This window comes from Poeciliopsis prolifica, unplaced genomic scaffold, assembly GCF_027474105.1.
Source record: "Poeciliopsis prolifica strain line A6 unplaced genomic scaffold, Auburn_PproV2 SCAFFOLD008, whole genome shotgun sequence".
Classification (NCBI taxonomy): Eukaryota; Metazoa; Chordata; class Actinopteri; order Cyprinodontiformes; family Poeciliidae; genus Poeciliopsis; species Poeciliopsis prolifica.
In genome coordinates, this window is record NW_026562383.1 from 11,193,955 (window position 1) to 11,215,000 (window position 21,046).

The following is a 21,046-nucleotide window of genomic DNA, read 5'->3' on the forward strand; positions in this document are numbered from 1 at the left end:
TATTACTAAAGTAAAAGTTTTTTTTAAAAAATAGTGCAGTAAAACTAGACCTAGAAGGATGTATTTTTTCTCAAAAAATTTACGCAAGTACATTTAACTGAGTAATTGTAATTAGGTGCCAATTGCCTAATTGTAGGTCTGTTATAATTTTAGTACTCCCTTACAACTATAAAGGATTTAGCTAACCATTTAATTGAATCACTTAGTGATATAAAGATGGCATGCTCCTACTTATTTATTTATTGTGTGATAAATAACTCAATAATTAAATGAGATCTTGCCACCTTAGACTGACACCTCACAGTGACAAGATCTTAGGTGTAAATGTTGGATAAAATGACATTTTTCCATGCCTACACATCTAATAATGCTCTGTTTGTTTTTAAAAAACTTTATTTTTTTTTCACAGAACATTTTATTTAGTTTAGTTTCATATCATTTTATTTAGTTTAAAGAGGGGCTTTGTGTAGTTATTTTAAATATTAAAAGATACTGTGTACACCAGAGGGCGCTAAATGTTCAACTTTTCACTCAGATTACCCTGATTGTCATTGTTTTTGCTTTTGTAATTATGAAGGAAAAGTGCAAAACAAGGTCAGTAGGAGGGGACATAGGGATGTTCACACTGTAAAACAATATAAGGTGCATCTGTGTGTTGTAAGCTTAGGATTAAGCTTATATTCGAATAGGTTCACCTCAGTAAAATAAAACATATATTCAAAATGCATACTATCTGATTTTGCAGAAATCAAATAGGTTTTTTTCCTATGCAGCTTCAGCTGTTTAGAACTGAAGAACACCATATTGCAAGATCTACTGTATATCAATTTGAATATGTGCAATTCCAGTTTTAAGGGTAACTGTCAATGAAAGTACTGTGATGGGTGTTATAAAACAAGTCATTATTTCTGTCCAATAAATAGACCTTTGGAGGCTCTATGAACTCCATGATCCTGTAAGAGATGCTGTACCAATTTGCCCACGTCATGTAGTTTATACCCAATCTGCAGGGGCTTTAGTTCACCTGTTCTGACTCTATAAACTGGAGATTTGTAGATCCAGAAGGGGTTTAGGCCATTGGTGGTCTTTTAGGGAGATTGCTGACTCCAGTCTCTAATTGTCACCTCTCTGACTTGTTGGAAGCAGCATGAAGTGTGAAGGGTGAACATTAAGGACATGCCTCGGCTTAGCATCTCAGGAGAGAGGAAGCTTTTATAAATTAGAACTTTGAAGCTTGCAGCTTTCTAGGGAAATTGTGTTTTTAAATGATTCTTAGTATTAAGATAATCATCAAGATGCTGTTAAATGTTTAACATATTTTCTTATTTTTAGTTTGAGTAGGCATTCATGAATCATAGAGTGGTCAGATTTCTGCAAACGGTCAGTGAGACCAGAAACCGTATGTTCCACTTCTCTCGCCAAGATCTGAGGAAAGGAAGCAAGCCATGTTGCATCTTTAATGAGAGTCTGACATCTGTCTCACTATCTGTCCCGCCAGCTCCTTATTCATCTTCACCTCCACTGGACTTCCAGTAAACAGAATGCAACTAAGCCTCTAAAAATACCTTTAGGAATCTCCATTCTGCTGAGATCTCTGTAAAAGTGAACATCATTACTTGTGGTATGTGTCAGCTGATTGTATTCAGATCATTACCTTTAAAAAAAACAAATGCACAGGCATTCCTGTATTAATAGGAAATTATTTTCATCTGTGTCATTTGATTGATTGGTATAAACTCTTCATTAGCCTGTTAGAGTACTGGATCAATGCAACATTGCAACATGCATGACTGAATTGAGTACCACATAGCATGAAGTTAATAAAACATAATAACAGACAACTGCTAACGGCATATTTTGCAGCTAAACCAACACTGTGCTAAGTCTATTTGGTCCTTTTCTTAATCTGTGTTAATTTAATTAGACTAAGTAATTTTAACTGTGGAGAGACTGGTACAGCTGTGAATAGTATCATGTAGAGTTCATCCAAGGTTAAGCTAAGGCCATGATCATTTTATTTTCCAATTAATGTAAATGATATATAAACTCAAACCTCAGATCTCTAAGCCTGTGTCACATGATATTGATACCTCAGATCAACAGAAAATCAAAGATAATTAACTAAGATATCCTACAAACCATCCTAAAATACTGTATAACTCCTTTTAAGTTACATATATTTCAGTGATTGTTGGGAGTATTAAAAGCGATGTTGTATGATGTTGTTAAAAAGAAATAATTTCTGTCCTGTGATTTTTTTTTATCTTGACTCAAGTATAAAATTAAATGTTTCACATTTTTTTTGTGTGAAACAATGGTTCTACAAAAATCATTCATTTTAACAGTTTTACCTTTCTTACCAATGGGACATTGAGGATCATGATATTCAGTCTTTATATCAAAACAATAAGTCAGGAGGGAATTTTAGAGTAGATTTGTAGAATATTGTATATACCCCATTCCTATTCCCTAAGTTGGGCATGTACATTCTAATAATAAACATCTAGCCATGTTTATATAATGACACAAAACATACAGAAGGTTTAATCGGCCTTGATGAACTGACACAGTGCAAAACTAAAATTGAAACCACTTTGATTGTAGCAGGGCTCTCAAAGCATTTGAATACAGTCAAATTTGTGTTTTGATGTCTTTTTCATTAAATGCAAATGTGTTCCTGCAAGGCTATATGAAGTAAAAAGTTCCAGGAATTGCATTCTGTTTCACCCCTCGTTCTGTCCCAGAGGGAGTGTACTCTACTGTTCACAACACAAACTACTCTTGTGCACATTGGTGGAAATATTTATTTAACCCCTTTTGTCTGTGATGTTTTCTTTTACTGTCTGTTTTCATCAAACTCCCATAGGCTCTAAATGTTCCCTTTGCGATGGGGTACACTGAGGTCACACTTGCCTTTTTATAAATGAACATGTGGATGCGTGTGTGTAATGTGCCAGTATGGTCAGACTAACTTCCTTTGTGAAAGATCAGTCAACCATGTCCTTCACAATAGGCATACAGAGGAGTTCACTACCTTGTGAAAGTGTATTTTGATCTCAATGAGATCACTTCAGCTGCTTCTTTTGCACCTGGTTTACTGATATGAGTCAAAATGGGTGCAGACATATAAGATTATATTCCACCCTGCCTTACCTCTCTAATTATTAATATGCAATTAAACACACTTTGTGGATTGCAGTGCCCTTGCTATGTTCTTGTAGCTCTTTTATATCACCTTGGGAACTTTAATGCCTTTTGAATCTTTGTTTTTCAATTGATGCTGACTACCATTATTTCAAAAACCATTATTCCGGACGTTTTCAATAGTTTTTGACGTCTTCAGGAACTTGCTTAACCAGCATTTTGGCTCAAACCAATGTTGAACGGACACCCAGGAGTGGTTCAAAGGGTGGAGTGGTGGTGGAGGGCTGTGGGAATGATATTAGTCAAGAGAAATGGAGGGAAAGGTTGAAAAAATAACAGATCTTTGCTTCCTAATCCTTTTGTGTCCGTGGTGTTAATCCATTCAGACAAACCCAGTCCCCTCCAACCACCCACCCATTTTCAAAGCATCCCTTACCCCCTCCCTTCCTCTCCAGCTTTTTCACCAGCTTTTGCATCACATACCCCTCTCTCCCAGCACATAGACAACCAACAGCTATGTTGAAACCCCTACCCGTCCCACAGATAGTTGTGCAGTGACATTCCACTGACAAAAACAGCAACTCAGTGACAGATCTATGTTTTTATTTTATCTTTTACCTATGTAGCCCCAGGGAACACAATTGGAATTAGTCTGTTTGCTTTACATATTTGTGAATTTAATTATTAATCTAGCACCAGCCTTTTCATTTGTGCATGGAGGAAATTGCAAAGTGCTGTTGTTTTGCTCTGAGTACTTTCCTTATTCCTCATTGTTTTAACCACAACCCAAGATGGCACGAGAGAGCAACACTGTGTTTTCACAGCAAGTGTTTTTGTGTCATGGTCTTGTTTACTAGGTGCAAGAGAGGAACAGGAGGAGGAGGCATCAAGGAGGGTAATCGCAGTGGTTGCCAGGGAAAGAGGAGGTTGTATCAAATGAGGTCACACCCTGGCAACCCTTTGACTCCTCCCATTTACCCCTCCTATTCTCCTATCTTTGCGGTTGTCCCACTGTGCCCACCCTGTTAACTCCCCGCCTTCTTCACCCCCTAAAGGGAGAACTCTCCGTGGTGCTGACAACAGAACAACACATTCAAGCTTCCTCTCAGCTGCACAGGGAAAGGCAAAGCGAGACACAAGAAACAAAAACACGACACCAATACTTGCCGAGAGAACCTTGTGTATTAGTGTGACAGAAATCTTAGTTCAAAGGGACTCAGCAAGAAAAAGAGCTGTGGAAGAAAGAGATGGACACCGAGCAAGAGAGAGAGGCTGACGTATTAGAGTAAGGTGGCTACAGTAGCCAGTGGGCGTGTTCTTCTTGTTTTGGTGTATAGCTGGGAAGCCCAGTGTCATCTGCTTAAGCACCGAGGTACTGTGCTGAACAGGACAGAGGAAATCAGGAGGGAATGCAAAAACCCTTGGTCTACCTCATCCACGAGGGCACCACGGATGTGGATTCCCTTTTTTATTACTGTCGTGAGATTTTGATCTAATAGAACGTATAAAGAAACACTCCAAGAAAGAAGAATCTGAAGTGGACTTTAAAGCCAATTTGGCTATGCAGCTGTGAGAGGACTTTGATTTGAGAAGATGTGATGTACATTTTTGCAATCCATGCAGTGGCAGTTGTGTGCTGCTTGTTTAGCGCACGCACATGTGCGTAGAAGTGAAATTCTCACAGCTGGCTCGGAGTCTGGCAGCATCTGGATTGGAGGTGTACTATATTTGGCCCAGGAGAAGGGAGCACTGGGCAGGGCACCTGATGGGTCAGCTCCCTTCTAGTTCCATCTTCATCCTGGGTCACTGGGATTCCTTCTAGTGGGACAAAATCTGTTGAAAAAAAAAAAAAAAAACGATGGATGGAGATCTATGTGGATTTATGTGGAAGAGTGCATGGATCGTTCTGCATAGGTCAGAGTTCATTGTTGCACCGTGGACTCAGGGAAAGACAGAAGACACTTTGATTTACACCACAGTAAAGACAAAGTCCTATTGTAAGTATGCATCATAATGCTTTTTTCTAAAAAAAAAATATCACATAGGACAACAGGCAGATTAATATGTAGCATATTTATTACATGGATATGCTCTTTAATTTGCCAGGAATTTCTACTCAGAAATTAGCTTGATACATGTGAAAGACTTGTCAGTTGCTGGCATTTTGAAAAGTAGAGCAACTAAAGGTTAGCTGAGGTTAACTGCAATGTTTGTCTGTATGTGTGTATTCGTGCACAAGCACCCATGCATGAGGCCACCATACTGCTGGCCCTGAAATTTTTTTGACATTGTGTCTTTAGAATATCCACGGTGGCCCTCTCCGGTGACATGGTTGCCTGGAAACAGAAACGATGTGCCACCATAATTTACTTTTAAAGCAAAGTGCACCTCTGTTTCAACTGTCATTTAGGGCAAAAATAGGAAGAGGAGAAACTGAAAGCAAGAGGAAATCTAAATAAGATTAAAATAATTCAAATATCTAAAAACAAAAAACTGGTTGGAGAATTTATTGATTTTGCTGTAGTGAAAGAATACTATAATTGTATATCAGTAAGTTTTTGGAGGGCAAGCCTTTGTAAAAGGCCAGTAAAAACACTGTGATAAACAAGCCGATTCCAGTGTGGGCTTCTTTTGCGGGCTTACAGGATTAAACCGGTAGGCTTAATTCAGCTCAAACACTGTTTGAACAGTGCTTTCTCATCTCTGCACTTGTACTGGTGTACCTCATTTCTTTCTTAAATGAAAAACACTCACTTCTAATTCACTTCTATTTTCCCAAACCAAAGACGTATACACACGTCTGTCTGTACAATAGTGACTAGATCTAGAAATCAAAATACATCAAAATTGTTTGACACCATGCTTTGGTGCCCTTGTATGAACTCTCCTATCTCTAACTGTAATCACTCCACATCTATTTAAAAAGATGGGCTGAGGAATCTTGAGGATGCCAGAAGTGGTGTGGAACCTACAGATAAACCCACTGACCTCCCCTATGTGGCGATGCATAGATAGACATGGGATGCAGAGATGCTAAGGATGACCAGACAATGGTTGCCCTCCCTGTTAGCTGTGCAGTCTCCATCTGGCTGCCCTCCAAGACCCCCCTCACTGCCCTTGCCTCCCTGTACACACAACATACATGTAGTCATCGCAAAGCCCCTTCCCCCCTCTCCCCAAGCACGCTCCCACTCAGTGCTTCTCTCATACGTAAACAAGCAGAAGTCTTCGGCGGATCTGAAAACACTGACCTACATAAAAGCATGCACTGTCTTCTTCTCATCCTATTCTAGACTCTCTAAATTCAAGTTGAATGTGTTGCATATTTTATATATGATTTTCCTTGTGTTATTATTTTTTTGTTGTTTTAGAAAAATGCATCCAGCACATACATGTTGTGTAAGTCTGATATGCTTCTGAGATTGAATATATGTAAAGAGTTTTACCCAAAGCTAATTATGGTTTTAAAAGTGAATTGTAATCAGCCGCATCATTGTTTTTGCATAGTTGTGGGGCAACAGAGAAAGAGTTGTGAATCAAAGCAAACAATAGCAAAAATAAATAAATAAATAAGAATTAAAAATAAATCAATATTATTTGTATATGCAAAGTTGTGCTTTTGTTCAATGAGACTGCTTTAATTTGTTTGTGTTGATCCTTTTTATCCCAGGAATGCCGTATCTCAGCACCTGAGTCCAGTACATATTCTGAACATGGGGAAATGAAAGCTATTTTTTCAGATTTGCATGCTCTCTTGGTTAAAACCAATCATTTCAGGCTGAAAAATGTGCAGGTACAACTGAGAAAATGAGCCTGCTGTTAATCAACACTCAAACAGGAAGTTATGTCTAACTGTAGTGTGCTGGTTTTGGTGTGTGAGAATGTTGAATGAAACATGATGCCACCCTCAAAAGATGAATTATACCACAGCGATGTAAGACTCAGCAGCATCATACAGCTTCTATTTGAAAAGAGCCACACCTCATTACTCCGAAATATTAACAGATACACTGATCAACTCAGTGTGTAAGATTTGTATCAGGCTTTTAGCCATTTTTTTAAATGACTGGCTTTCTTATAATCAGAAAATAAAAAACTAGGCCTTGCACAAGTTAATTGTAAAAGTAGTAACTGTAAAAGTCCACTGTTCTGCAGAAAACTGAACTTCAGACCCAAAAGTCTTTTGCACTCTTGAATTGGTTTTCTTTCAAGAACGTTCCAATTATCTTCCAGGATCTCTAACCAGCACTCATTTTCCTTCTCACTGGATGAAAAATATTCCCACAACTTAATGCTGCCTCTGCTGTTCTCTGCAGGGATTCTTCAAGAATTAACAGAGACTTTGGAAGGCAATTGCTTCCACTGATTTAAATGTTTTAAATACTTTTGTTAGAGAATACAACTAATGACACAACAAAATGCTTACTGGAAAGATCCATGTTTCTCTGTATTCTGAATATTCTGTGCCTCGATCAGGTAAGTGATTATAACTAAGTTATTTGTTTTCTTTCAATTAGAATGCAGTGCAAAGACTTGAAGAATGATGAGCTCCAAAGAGGAGGAAACTCTCAGCTTTTTCCAATATGTTGAGGAGAATGGGCTGAGAGCCTACAACAGCCTGTTGACTCAGAACTTGGACCACACCAGGAATGAAAGAAACAGGACATTCCTGCAGGAAAAAAACGAGAAGAAAAGAAAACAGGAGGAAGCCATAAGGAGGTAGGAAGGCAACCAGCCACAAAACAACAAACAAGAACCATGAGCATAAGTGTATAAGCAAAGATGTCAGAGGACACACAAACATTTGGTTTTATCTTCATCATTGATTAGATGTATCACGCCTGCTACAACTCTGTGACATCACAGATGTGATAGAGTTCACTTTAGGTTAGAGAGAATTGGGACAAGTGGAAAGAGGGTGCCTGTGGGGGTGGTAGGTTGTTTTATTTTGTGGACTGATGCACCCCATGAACCTTTGGAGGATAATTCATTTCTCATTTAGACTCATTTAGGACTCGTCCTTGCAAAGAGGTCACTGATGCTCTATTTAAAAAAAAAAAAAAACAGCAAGAATGAGGAGAACCATCTGTGAGAGAAAAAGCTTTTGACTGTGAGGACACAAACGAGAAAGATGTAGTGGAAATATTTTTATTCTGTTTTCTGGTATAGAATACTTCTGTCTATGCATAAAATCTGTTATGTTTAAGTATATTCAGTTATATAATGTGTGGGAATAATTTTGTCTGTCAGGGACAAGGAATCGATTACATTTAAATGCTATTTTCACACGTTGCTGAAGCTAATTCTAGCTTACAAAGGTTTTCAACAGGAAGACCAACACCATCTCATATATGTCCACACACATAATGCTGTGTGCATAAATAAAATGTATATGTGTAGCAAAAACAATGACAGAGCAAACACGCATTTCCTAATTTCCTAATTGTGAAGATAAATGACATACAGTAAACTAAAAACATTTCCAACATGTGAAACAACTACTAGTTGGGTTAGCTACTCTCATATTGTTAAATTGTGCTTGATTTTAAAATGCAGTAAATGGATAAAATACATTATCTACCCACAAAAAAGCACTTTCACTTCTCTCCTACTGGTAATCGGATCATTTTCTAAGATAAACTGCTTCAGTTTGTGGCAGGAGTTTTGAAAAAAAAAATGTTACTCAGTGTTAAAATGGAATAAATGTTTTTTATCAGTCTGTGAAAAATAAAGTACTTGAGCCCCTAGTTAAAGTTTTATCTTGTCATCCATGCATTACTTTGTTCCAACCCTGGATGGTTGAATGTTAAGTAAGCAGATGTTGTTCTTAACCAGAGGCATCTGTAGCCCTGTCACATTCCTGTCAAAGGTCGTGTAATTCTAAACATCTCTTCCTCTTTTGTTGTCTGTTGTCCTTTTTATGACTCTTTGTGGACAACTTATTCCAGAGTGGCTACATTTTATTAAGTTCACAATCAAAGCTGATTTAGGGCTTGTTAATGATAATGCTTCAAGCATTTTTGGAGGTCGTTAAAGTTGGAAATCCCACAAGAAATCCTTCTCTGTTCACATCAAAACATTCACCCCATCTCTATCAGTAGTCTGATGTAATTCTGTGGAGCAACTTCAGGAATTAGACACAGGGGATGCCTGAGGAAACTGACATTTGCTTTCTTTTAGATTTTGCCAGAGCAAGAACATTAATACATTTCCACTTGAGGAGGAGCATCACATTTAGATTTTTTTTTATGAGCAACACAAGTAGGTCAATGAGATGACCTATTTTTTACAGTAACTGAGAGAGAGTTTTAGAATTCATAGTGCATTATTGTTTCTGTGAGTGAATAAGCACATGCATGCTCGTGCATGCATGGCCTTGAACAACAGGTTGAAAGAAAAGAGAGAGGGGTTGGAAAGAGGGTGAAAAAAAGAGCAAATGGCTTGTAAATCAAGTTAGACTAAGTCCGTTTAAGAGTGTGGTGAAGAAAAACTTGTTAGAGAATGATTAAGTGTGAGTTCAGTTACAGGGGATGTGTTCTGCCTGGTGACAGCTGGAGGAGCTACTGTCCAATTGAATCAGCCTGTTAGATATGAGCAAGGCGGGCCTTCCTGCTGACAGGTTCCTCACTAAGGGTCTCTTCTGTTGTTTTTCACCTTTTTGAAGAGAAAAGTCCTTACCATAGCTTCACAAAAATATTTATGAAAGGGCATTTATCACCATTTGTCCTTCCCAAACACAAACTCAGAGCAGATCAAACATATGTAAATGTTTCTACATTTACATGGGGATGCAAATTTTAAACATCTCCTTTCCCTCTTCTAAACCCTTTGGAGCATACAGTATGTGCATCCACTTACAGGCACTCATTCTGTTTCTTTACTCAGTATTTTTCTTGTTTCTTAAACAGAGATATTTTTATGTATTTTTTTTTAAAACATTGTCACAGAGAAAAGCAGAGTTGACCAACAATAAGTCAACTTCATTTGGTCCAACTGCACCTGTGGTCTGTCCTCTAGCCAATCACTGGGCAAATATCCTAAAAATAACTCAGCCACCAGTACTTCAGTCACACCAAGCCACCTACACACATGCGACCCAGGCATACTGAAGCTGCAATGAGATGCACACCCAAAACATATGGGAAGGACAAACAATTTTTTTCAAAGACAGGTGTGGCTACATCTAATAGATGTAATCTTTCTGCTTTGTTTCCAAATAAAATGTTATCCCAAAACCTTAATCATGACTATAATAAGGACATAAAAAAACAAACAAAATATGAAATATGTGTTTGTGTTAAGATTTTCAATTCTTTGATTTCTTTATTTGCCGGGCATGACATGACAGTGACATGCTAACATTTGCTACTGGCATCTTTTTCTTGAACCACCTGCCTAGTTTTTAAGCAAAACTGCCTTGATAATGATGCAGCCATCTGTAAGTGTTGCGTTGTGCACATGTACTTTTTTATTGTTGTGCCGGGACAGCTGGTTTTGTGTCTGATGTGAAAATGTACCCTGTTGCTAGGCAAAGCGGAGTCGGAGCAATGAACCAAATCTATAGAGCACCTTCTGTTCAGCAGCTGGCCAAGAGGGAGTCACTGTCAGCAAAGGAGCATGCACATTCATGCTTTAAAGACATATGAATTCTGATATGTGTCATATTTGTAAACATGTACATATTTCATGTCGGCTTATGTCTCCTTGGTTAGCTTGCAGTATATGAAATATGTAAACAATTCTAGATTGCATGGATAACACACACAAACACACACACTGTATCCAATTAGTGTTGCCCTTTTGCCCATCATTAAGGCTCCATTCAGGCCAATCATCCATTTATAGGCATTGATTGTTCAAAGGCAGGCTTTGTGTTTGTGTGACCAGTGTCAGTCATATTCAGGGTTAAGCTCAAATCAATACTGTGCCTTAACTCTGGTGACTTTTATGATGTCAGTGAAAAACAAAACTTGATGCCCTTATCAAACACACACAAACATATAAACAAAAAATCTTCTGAGTTTGTGTTATTTTTTCTGATATTTTTATCAGAATTTGCATGTTTAATTCTTCATCTTTAAATTATTATTATTTTTTCATTCCTCCCCCCTCCCCCTTTTGCTGTTTTCAGAACTGGTGAGGATATAGCAACAGAAGGCAAGCACCTGCGTATGGGCTCAATAACCATGCCCGAGCCGCAGGAGCGAATGCCCTTGCCCCACCTGCACACTATCGCTTGCGGGCAGGGCTTTTCTGTCCGCTCCCAGTCCCTCCACTCTGTTGGTGGCGGAAACACAGGAGGAGGAGGAGATGAGGAAGTGGGGAGTCCCACCTCTAGGAAGCAGCCACCACCTAAGCCTAGGAGAGACCCGGCTACTAAGCTGAGCATGTCGTCTGAAGCAGTGGACCACAGTGCCATGTTCACCTGCCGTGGGGAAAGATGTGACGGTGAGTGTTTGTGGCACTTTGCATCACATTGCTGCAGATATCTTTAGCTGTTCTCCAAAAATCACATGACAATTAGTTGTTGACAAGTTATAAATTTATTTATATTAAATTACTTCCTTTGATTACTTATGGATAATGACACATTTTTAACCCCACTTATTATCAATAAAGTGGCATTTTATCTCTTCTTTTTCTGCTACACATACCTGTAGTTAAATAATACCATGATGATAAGGTGGCAAATCAGAGCAAGTAAAGATAAATCTCATACTCTGATATAACAAATATTGTTAGCAAGAACCCATATACATTGAACTATATATATTTGTTAAGTGCTATTTTCAGTAAACAAAGCAAAAAACCTCTTACTCACAAATAATAAAGTAATATGTATAGTATCATGTGCATGCATTACACCCTTAAAAACTGTTGCTTTTACAAACACCATTGTATGCAATGCAAAAAATAGCAAAATGCACGGAATAAAATCTCTGAAATTCTAGCAATCTAATTTCTAGACTGGGGCTTATTATAGCAAGATAAGCTTTGACTTCTTTTTCATTGGTGTCCTTTACTGCCAACACGATGTTTAGGGAGTCATCCAGCCAGGCTCAGATTGGTGGGGATTTCTGTGCACACACAGATCTTCCTGGGCACCACGGCAACCATCCCACAGAAACAAGACCCCCTGCAGCCCAGCCAATAACAGCCATGCATTGGAGCTTGGGCCAATAGGATTACAGCGATTCTGAGGTCTGAGGATTGTCAGCCAATCAGCGACACAGTGTAGGGGTGTCCCTGGCTAAGGGGAGGCTTGCATGCTCCATTGCTGGTGCTTTTTGTGGAAAAGGGAGGAGCTTGTCAGAGTAAAATTCATTCAGGAGGAGCGAGTGACCTAGATTTGTTTTTCCCTGGAGAAGAGGGAGGGGGAGGTGCTGCGGGTAAACACATCCATTACAGGGGGAGGGGGAAAAGGGGAAGTAAGAGACAGTGGAAAAGAAAAAAACAGGCAGTAAAGGATATTTGAATGGCTGATTTCGGCATCAGCGCTCGTACAAAGCTCAGCATTTAAAAAGAAAACCTTGTTATGTAGTAATGCATTTTGTTGTGATAGAAAGAAAAAAATATTTAAGCCGTATTGCATGCTCACATTCATATTCTAGTAAATATTCACACAAAGAAATATGAGGCATTCTCAATAACATGGCTAATAATACTGGTCCAGTTGCAGCATCTTCTTCAATTGTTTTGTCAGTGATGATTTTCAGGATGTGCAGTGTGCATGCACTGGTTTGCATGTACTGCAGTCATTGGTGGTGAGTCATACAGTTATGAGAAATATGCATGTCTGGGGCCATCTGGTATCTGAATTATTAAAGGTCTAAAATCTGCAGTTTGGAAATTTCAGCTATGATTCATTTCTTCACTAAGCTCATCTCTCACTTCCCATCCTAGGGAAAGGCACTTCCATCCAAACATTTCATCGACTGACCTAGAAATAAACTGTGACACAGAGCAGTGAATGAGGCTTTAGTGCTGCGCTGCTTTTATACAGTAGTATCTAGGAAATACTAGCACTGTACCAAAGCTTCTCTCCACCACCTCTGAAGAGATTCACACTGCAATACCACGTCACCACTATCAAAAAGACACTCCACAGAGTGTGTGACCCAAATACAATATTCTCATATTACTTCCCTGCTACATATCTGACCTAGAAACATGCATATGCATCAATTGGTCCCACAACTCACATCCAAGTTGTTGCTCACAGTGATACACAGTGACCTTCGGCTGACCCATAAAAATTCAGAAAGGTTTCCTATCCGCAATAGTGTTTTTAATTCAATGTTTTTTCACACAAAAAAAATTTTGTTTAACTTATTACAATTTGCCAATACTTTTTACTTTTTTTTAACATAGTGATATTCTACTTCCTGTTACTCTTTGTCTTGCATATTTCTTTCAGATTCTTGTAAAAGTGGTTGTGCCTTTAAAGCTTTCAAAACTTTCTGATGAATCCACACAATGCACTGTATAGTTGTGTAATAGCAGGACTATTTTGTCTGCTTTTTCTTAGTTTTCACAAATAAACAGTAAAAATACCCACTTACTCTGGAATCCACTACAATCAATTGCAGTTAAATTTGAAAGTAGAGTTTACCTTGATTTTTTACATTCAGTATAAATGCTGTATTGTGACCAAACACCATTATGAATTATGATATATGACCAGATGGCCATATATTTTTATTCAAATAAAACATGATACAGTGAATTGATCACTGTTCAATCTCTTCTGAAAATTGTAATGAAATATAAATATATTCATATAAATATAAATATAATATATATTACATTAATAAAATTAATGAAATAGAAAAAAAGAAAATTCAGATTTTGTTTATTTGATCAATTTTCTCTCGTTTGTGTTTTAGCAGTACAAGGATGCAATGAAGACTGCAGAAGGGTGCCACCTCCAAAACCCAAGAGGAATCCCAACACACAACTTAGTGTTTCCTTTGACGAGTCCTACATTAGGAGTCACGGAAGCAGTGGTGTGTGCCCGTCCAAGCACCTCCACCACACCACATCCCCATGCGAACGTAACCCCTCACCTCCACAGAGTGACGAGAGTCCCGCAGACGAGTGTGAGGATGAACCTGTCTACATAGAAATGGGGGGGATTGACATAGGGCCACGAGAACCATTGAAGATTGAGGATGAAGAGCCAGGAGAGTCTGTGTACGAGGAAATGAAGTATCCAGCCCTGGATGATATGGAGTATCGCACTGATCCTGTTGGATGTCGTTCTGCCTGCCCCACCCCAGCACCCTATGACCCTGAGCCTCTCAGTCGCTGCTCCACCCCTCGAAACATCCCCCTGTGTGACATTCCTGCACCCTTTCCTAATTTACTCACTCACCGACCTCCGCTGCTGGTGTTTCCACCAGCACCAGCCCAGTGCTCGCCAAACTCAGATGAGTCGCCCCTCACCCCTTTAGATGTAGCCAAATTACCAATGCTGGAGAACCAGCCCTATAGCAAATCCCCGACCTCTTCAAATGAACCTCCTTCTTCTGCTCACATCCGCAGGGAGCTCACTGCTACCCCAACACTTACAGTTTCTGGCCGCTCCTCCGCACCTCCACTCCCCTGTACGCTTTACAAATCCTCCTCATCATCATCCTATCAGCGTAGTCATTCTGCCTGCCCATCACCGGTCAGCATGGGCCGCTGTCTTACCCCTCTGAGCCTAATGCGTACACCTCCATTTGATGCTCCAATGCCTTTTCCCGGGGGTCTTCCTCGGAGTGCATCTGCAACCCCTCATGGCAAAGGTTCACCACCTCAAGAAGGTGTTGGACGACTCCACGGCTCTATGCAGAATGTGTCAACAGGTCGTTCACGGACACCCACTAGTCCACTTGATGAACTAACAAACCTGTTCACCACAGGCAGGAACATGCTGAAGAAAAATGCCAGTGGAAGAAAATCTAAAGAACCTGGAGAGAGTAAGATATGTCTTAAATATGCTTTTACGTTATAAATTAATGTTGTAAAACCAGAAATAGCAAAAATACAGTATTCTAAATTTAGATAGTTTATAGGTGTGGAAAAGAAAGCCCTTTAACTTACAGCTGGAAGTCCAAGGACTTCTTCAATAGGCATACACTGATCCATCAGTCGAATAAATTACAATGCAAGACAAAATCAGGGAATATTGATGATCTCTTATTTATAAATAGCACATACTACTCTTTCCTGTTCTAAAATTAACGTTGTTTTTGGGATAAAATTTATACCATACTAATTTAAGATGCTGTGTAATGTGTGCATCTCTTTTTACAGCATGGTGGCAAAATCTGCAAAATGTTTCTTTGTTTAATCTAGGTCCACAAAGCCAAGTCAGATACAGATCGTATAATTTAATCTGAGGAGATTAGAGACTAAAGCGGACAGCGGGCCTCTCAAACCAACTCATGGCATTAGGCCATCAGGCAGGATTACTTTTAAATATGTAAACATCAGATTTAAATACCGATATTCATGCCACATTCACTCAAGGTGCTGCCAAAATCAGTTCATCTGCCGAGGAAAGCAGAGTCTGCTCAAAGACAGGTAGATATTTTTCACTCTATAAAAGGTATTAAAATTGAGTTAAATTATAGTTTGTTAGTCAGCAGTATTATCAGTTTGCTGATAATGGTTTACACATACATTTCACATGGTTAAGCCTGCTAATGGTTTATTATCAGTAAACCACTGTGTTGAACTTGAAGATAATGCACAACTAATTAAATATATCATGTTGAAAAATACTATTTTACTTGTGCCTATAAATATGAACCTCATATTAGGTAAGAGGAAGTCTCAGAAATGTATAAATCATATCACGATTTATACAGAGTTTTTTTTGTTGTTGTTGTTTTTTTGACTTGATACATACAAGATTACCTGCAGATAAACATAAATGTGTGATGAATCTTCAGTTTCATTCTTCCATTGAGTGGTCTATAAAATAGTAATTAAAGAAAAATCTACATGTTTTAAACCTACACATGTTTATGGTTTCACTAGGACCCCCTTGTCCCATAAATCATAAATTGTGGTGAAATTGCACAGATCCTCAGTCAGTTTTCTTAGCAACTACAACATAGCAACAGAGGAAGAAGGGAAAAAAAATCCCTGTTTCTTATTTGCAGATTTTCTTCCCGTGGGTAATGCAGCCAATCACAGCTCAGGGCATGGTGGTGTACAAATGAGTGTTGAGCAGCTGACAAGGGTGGTGATGTCTCACAACTCAAATGTATTTTGTCCAATCAGCACATACCCTTCTCATGGTTAAGCCAATCGGGCTGCTGGTGCAGATAAGCAGTGGAAAGAGCAGAAACAATGTACATTGGATTATTTATACTTTTAATTGTAATCTAATTGGCTTGACTTAAGGTTTTCCTGTCAGAAATCAAATGCACATTTGCTTTATTTAGGATTTTTTATTTTATTTTTTTAATTATAACAATTACTCAGTTATTTTAAGAGATTGTTAAAAAAAAAAAGAATTGTGTGTTTCAATCAGGTCCATAGAAGTCCTTGTTGTTTTTTAATAAATAGGAATAGAATAGGAAGCAGTGTTGTTGTTTTTTATTTGTTTCTCTGTGATTTTTTTCTGGACATAGTGGTTCTCAAAGAACTGGCCTTTATTTTACATTTGCATTCTCTAGCAGTAGAGACAATATTCTGACCCATTTATGAATTGGTTAATCACAACCTTCCCTTTCATAGTATATGCCCCCATAAGCAAACACTCATACATGCATCTGTATCTTTTAAAATGGCTTGTGTAACTCATGGTAATATAACAGGCTACATATACAAATCTTACTTTATTTTCATAGTTAATTGAATCAATATGTAGTTTATTAGAAAAGCTTAGCTAAGATCTATGTTGTGTCTGCTCTCATAAATTGTGAACACTGAAGCGAGTAATGGGTGCCACCTAGTGGTTATTAGTGGGTATTGCATGACAAACCTATTTTCTCAACTGTTGACAGTATGTTAATAGAATAGAGGTTTAAAACTAAGAATTCTAATCATAATATGAATATTTATAAATATTTTAAAATATTAAATAATAATGTTTTTTTGTGCTCTTCTGCAGTTGAGTCTAAGGTCAAGTCTCACAGTGATTCCAAGCGTGAAAGTAAGGAACGCCATAGCAAGGATTCTAAACGTGAGTCCAAAGAGCGCCACAGCAAGGAGTCTTCTCATCGAAGAGACAGAGATAAAGACAAAGACAAAGATAGGGGTGCCAGCAATACAGAATCTTCGACCCACAGACGGAACAGTCGAGACCGCACTTCCAGCAGCACAGATGTGCCCCTTATCCGCAGGGATAGCAAGGATCAATCCTCCAATGGTCCAGAGCCCATCTCTGGGAGACGGGACTCCAAAGACAAAAGCAGCAGCTCCTCAGACCCCATACCTTTAATTAGAAAAGACTCCAAAGAAAGGTGTTTAAGCAACGGTGAACTAATTCCAAGGAAAGATGGCAAAGATCGGGGTGGAGGACTTGCAATCGAGTCTTCACATAGACAGGAAAGCAAAGACAGAGACAAACTAATAGATCAGCAACATGAGCCCTTATCAAAACAAGACAGCAAGGAAAGGGCAAGAAATGGTTTGGACTCAAAGCAAGATAGCAGAGACCGAGTAAGTGAGCTGCTGCCCCGTCAAGAAAGTAAAGACAGAACTAGAAATGGACCAGAATTTAGGCATGACTGCAAAGACAATCGTTCTGATTTGTCACTTCATCAAGAGAGTATAGACAGAGAAAGAAGTAGCATTGAACATAAATATGAAGGACGAATAGACCAGCCACCTGAAATACTGCCGAGACAAGAAACATTACGGAGCAACAAGGTTGATTTTAAGTATGAAGGCAGAGATAGGAATTGCCACAACGGAGGGGATCTTCCTCCCCCTCTTTTACCAAGGCAGGAAAGTAAAGACTTGAGTAGGACAGGCCTTGAAGTGAGACGTGACAGCAAAGACAGAAGTCTTAATGGCTCAGAGCAGCATCTTTATGATTTCAAATACAGCAAGAGTCCTCCTGCAACGGAGTACAGGTGTGACAAAGAACGTGGACATAGGTCAGATGGTACACCGAGGCGTGACAACAGAGATAATCACAACATGGACCAGTCGAAAGCACAAGAGAGAAATGGCAGCACAGTTGCAGGGCAACATTCATCCACTACTACACCCACTCACCACGGGAAATCATCCAGTATCCCACCTTTGTCTGCAGGAACTGGAAATGGTGAGAGCTTACATCGCTATTCCAAAAATTTTTAATTGTGCTCTGGTTAAATAATATTTCTTGATGGAAAATGCACCGAAACTGTTCCATAACATACAGCTTTGCATGTTTTTTTTTCCTCTTCTTTAGATTTGAAAACTCCATCCAAGTATAGTCGTTCCCCTTCAATGCTCAATAATCCTTCCCCACTTGGAACGCCACAAAGGAGAGCTGCAGAGACACATCAAAGTCAGGTATGCACTTGTGTTACTTTTCTTTATTATTCTTTAACTTCAGAAAACAGGATGTCTGTTTAGAGATGAATCCTTGTTTGAACCGTGTAGATAGTTTATTTTTCACTGCATCGTCATAATTTATTTTCAGATTTTTTCAGTCCTCCTGGGTAGCTCAATATCAAAGCTGTCAAAAACATTCTATCACATACAAAATAGATAGCAACACCACTGCCAAAAGAAACATTGCCATATAGAGGAGACCAAGCATAAAAAAAACGTAAGTGTTTTACAATTTTTCATAATTGCTTTGATGCAGTTGTTAGCTCAGACTCCACATTTACAAAACAGTTTACACACATGCCTTAAGAGCAGCACTCATCACCAAAGTCACAGATTTTGTTTGCAAAAGGCTCTAATCATGCGAAGTCTTTAAAAGTAAGGAACAAAAACAAATACTTTCTTCAAAATAGCACAACTGATAGTCAAGTGTATGACCTCTTCCTAACAATCAATACTAAATTGACAACAAAATACAGCACTTGCTTGTCAATGTAGTCCAGAGGGTTGACAGCTGCCTCCCTGAAGCTACAATATTGCTGTTATTTCTGTAAACTTTTTTTTCTTTTGCTAAACTTTAAGTTTTATTCATATATTAAACTGATGTTTTGGGATTTAGTTGCTTTTTATTAGGCATAGCACCACATAGTATGACGCGGCAGTTGCTTTGTCATTTGAAGTACTAAATGTATGAGCTACTCTCTGATGTCATGACAGTTCATTTAGCCTGATGTAAAACAAAACAAACAAACAAACAAAAAAAAAAACTCAGACTTTGGCAGACAATATTGTGGCAGTGAAGCATCTCAGGATCCAGCCCATGAGAATCCCAACTCTAACTCATGGTTATACTTTCTTCTTTTATTTTGCTTGGCTTAGACTCAAACTTCTTATTCTCTGTAGCCTTCGGTACTAAAACTTCAATATTTATATTTTTGTCAAAGGCTTGGTGAAGCTAGCTGAATGTACACCATTACTTTTACTAATTTGTTTATTTTGTAATGTCACATTCCCATGAAGAGCTCTGGCATCATCCTTGATGTAGCCCATTACATTGCTTTCATCCAAGTACTATTTGTTATCTTTCTACATAGGCTGTGTCAAACTGTCCTTCTTGAAAAGAATTGGATTCGTACAATTTTGTATAACTGAATATGAGTTGTGCCTGTTTGTAAAGTGCCATCAGGTAATATTTTCTACACTTTGACACTATGTAAATAAAACTGAGTTTAAATTCATTCTTTCCCTCAGATGCTGCAGATGCCATGGATCTGTGGAGACACCACTATGCTAGAGCAGATAGAAAGAAAACGGACCCTCTGTGCAGAGATCCTCTCCAGACAGCATCCACACTTGCAGAGATATCTGGAAAGGCCTCCACCTCCTGACAAGAGTGAGGACAGGCACCTGGGGCAAAGTCAGTGCAAGCAGGAAAGTGTGTCTGTCCTCACTGGCTGTGGAAAGAGCAGTGGAACCAAGAAGATCCGACCTCCCCCATACCCAACACAGACCACTGTATTCTGGGACACAGCCATCTGACATAAAAAATCAAAACAAACAAAAAAACAACTTTATCCTCTGTACCACATAACCCTCACATTCTCACTTCTTCTCCCTGCTTGGTGGTACTGGGACTCCCCCTGCAACAATGCTTCAGGGTGATCACAAAGAGCACTAGGGGGGTGATAATTGCTGATGTCAGGACCTTAGTGGTTACTACTGCAATATTTCTGCTTGTTCAGGTTGTCACATTTTCTTATCATCACTGGTGATATTTGATATTTTTCTATTTCCTGTGACTGAACTCTTGTATATTGATAAGTAGAGTAGATATCCAATAATGAATAGATATTTTCTAAATAAGATGATGGGGTACAAAAGCATCTAAAATTAGTATTAAATTAGATTTCAATGCAATCTAATATTTGTTTCCATGTAAATTTTATGTTTAGTTTATTTTACATTAAAAAAATGTAATCTATCAGTACTTTTACTGTAGTAGCATAATTTTTTTATGCCCAACTTTTTTTGTGTGTATGTGTGCAAAAGCACTTAAATGAATGAACTGTTCAATTCTATCTATACTCTTCACATTTTCACTATTGTACTGTAAGTCAAAGAGTGAAAGTTAACTTGCTTTAGTTGCCAGCGGGCTCTCAAAGCCTTTACAGCTATGTTCTAGAATGTACAACAGTAGGTCCTAGAACAGATTCAATTTCACTTTTGTGAATCATGGTTACAAGCTGTGTGCTCACAAACGCAAAGCCTTTCTGAAGTGGTTGAGTCATGTTGGTTGGCTTGTTGTAACAGACAGAGAAGTGTTATGAAGTAATCTTTAAAAAGAAAAAAAAAAGATAAA

The 21,046-nt window shown here is 38.5% G+C and overlaps 1 protein-coding gene across 2 annotated transcripts in view; it reads left to right on the plus strand.

Annotated features, from left to right (window-relative positions):
- The first annotated feature begins 4,224 nt into the window (after nucleotides 1-4,224).
- nyap2b (neuronal tyrosine-phosphorylated phosphoinositide-3-kinase adaptor 2b) overlaps nucleotides 4,225-21,046 on the plus strand; it is an 18,395-nt gene continuing 1,573 nt past the window's right edge. Inside the window, exons 1-7 of one of the 2 annotated variants that reach the window (XM_055032849.1) lie at nucleotides 4,225-5,141; nucleotides 7,662-7,863; nucleotides 11,276-11,592; nucleotides 14,031-15,107; nucleotides 17,255-18,415; nucleotides 18,545-18,648; nucleotides 19,939-21,046. The exon at nucleotides 19,939-21,046 is cut by the window's right edge and continues 1,573 nt beyond it. In XM_055032849.1, the coding sequence (XP_054888824.1) occupies nucleotides 7,685-7,863; nucleotides 11,276-11,592; nucleotides 14,031-15,107; nucleotides 17,255-18,415; nucleotides 18,545-18,648; nucleotides 19,939-20,226 (3,126 nt within the window). In that variant the 5' untranslated portion in view covers nucleotides 4,225-5,141; nucleotides 7,662-7,684 and the 3' untranslated portion in view covers nucleotides 20,227-21,046. The remainder of the gene's footprint in view (nucleotides 5,142-7,661; nucleotides 7,864-11,275; nucleotides 11,593-14,030; nucleotides 15,108-17,254; nucleotides 18,416-18,544; nucleotides 18,649-19,938) is intronic. The other variant, XM_055032850.1, reaches the window with a different exon arrangement.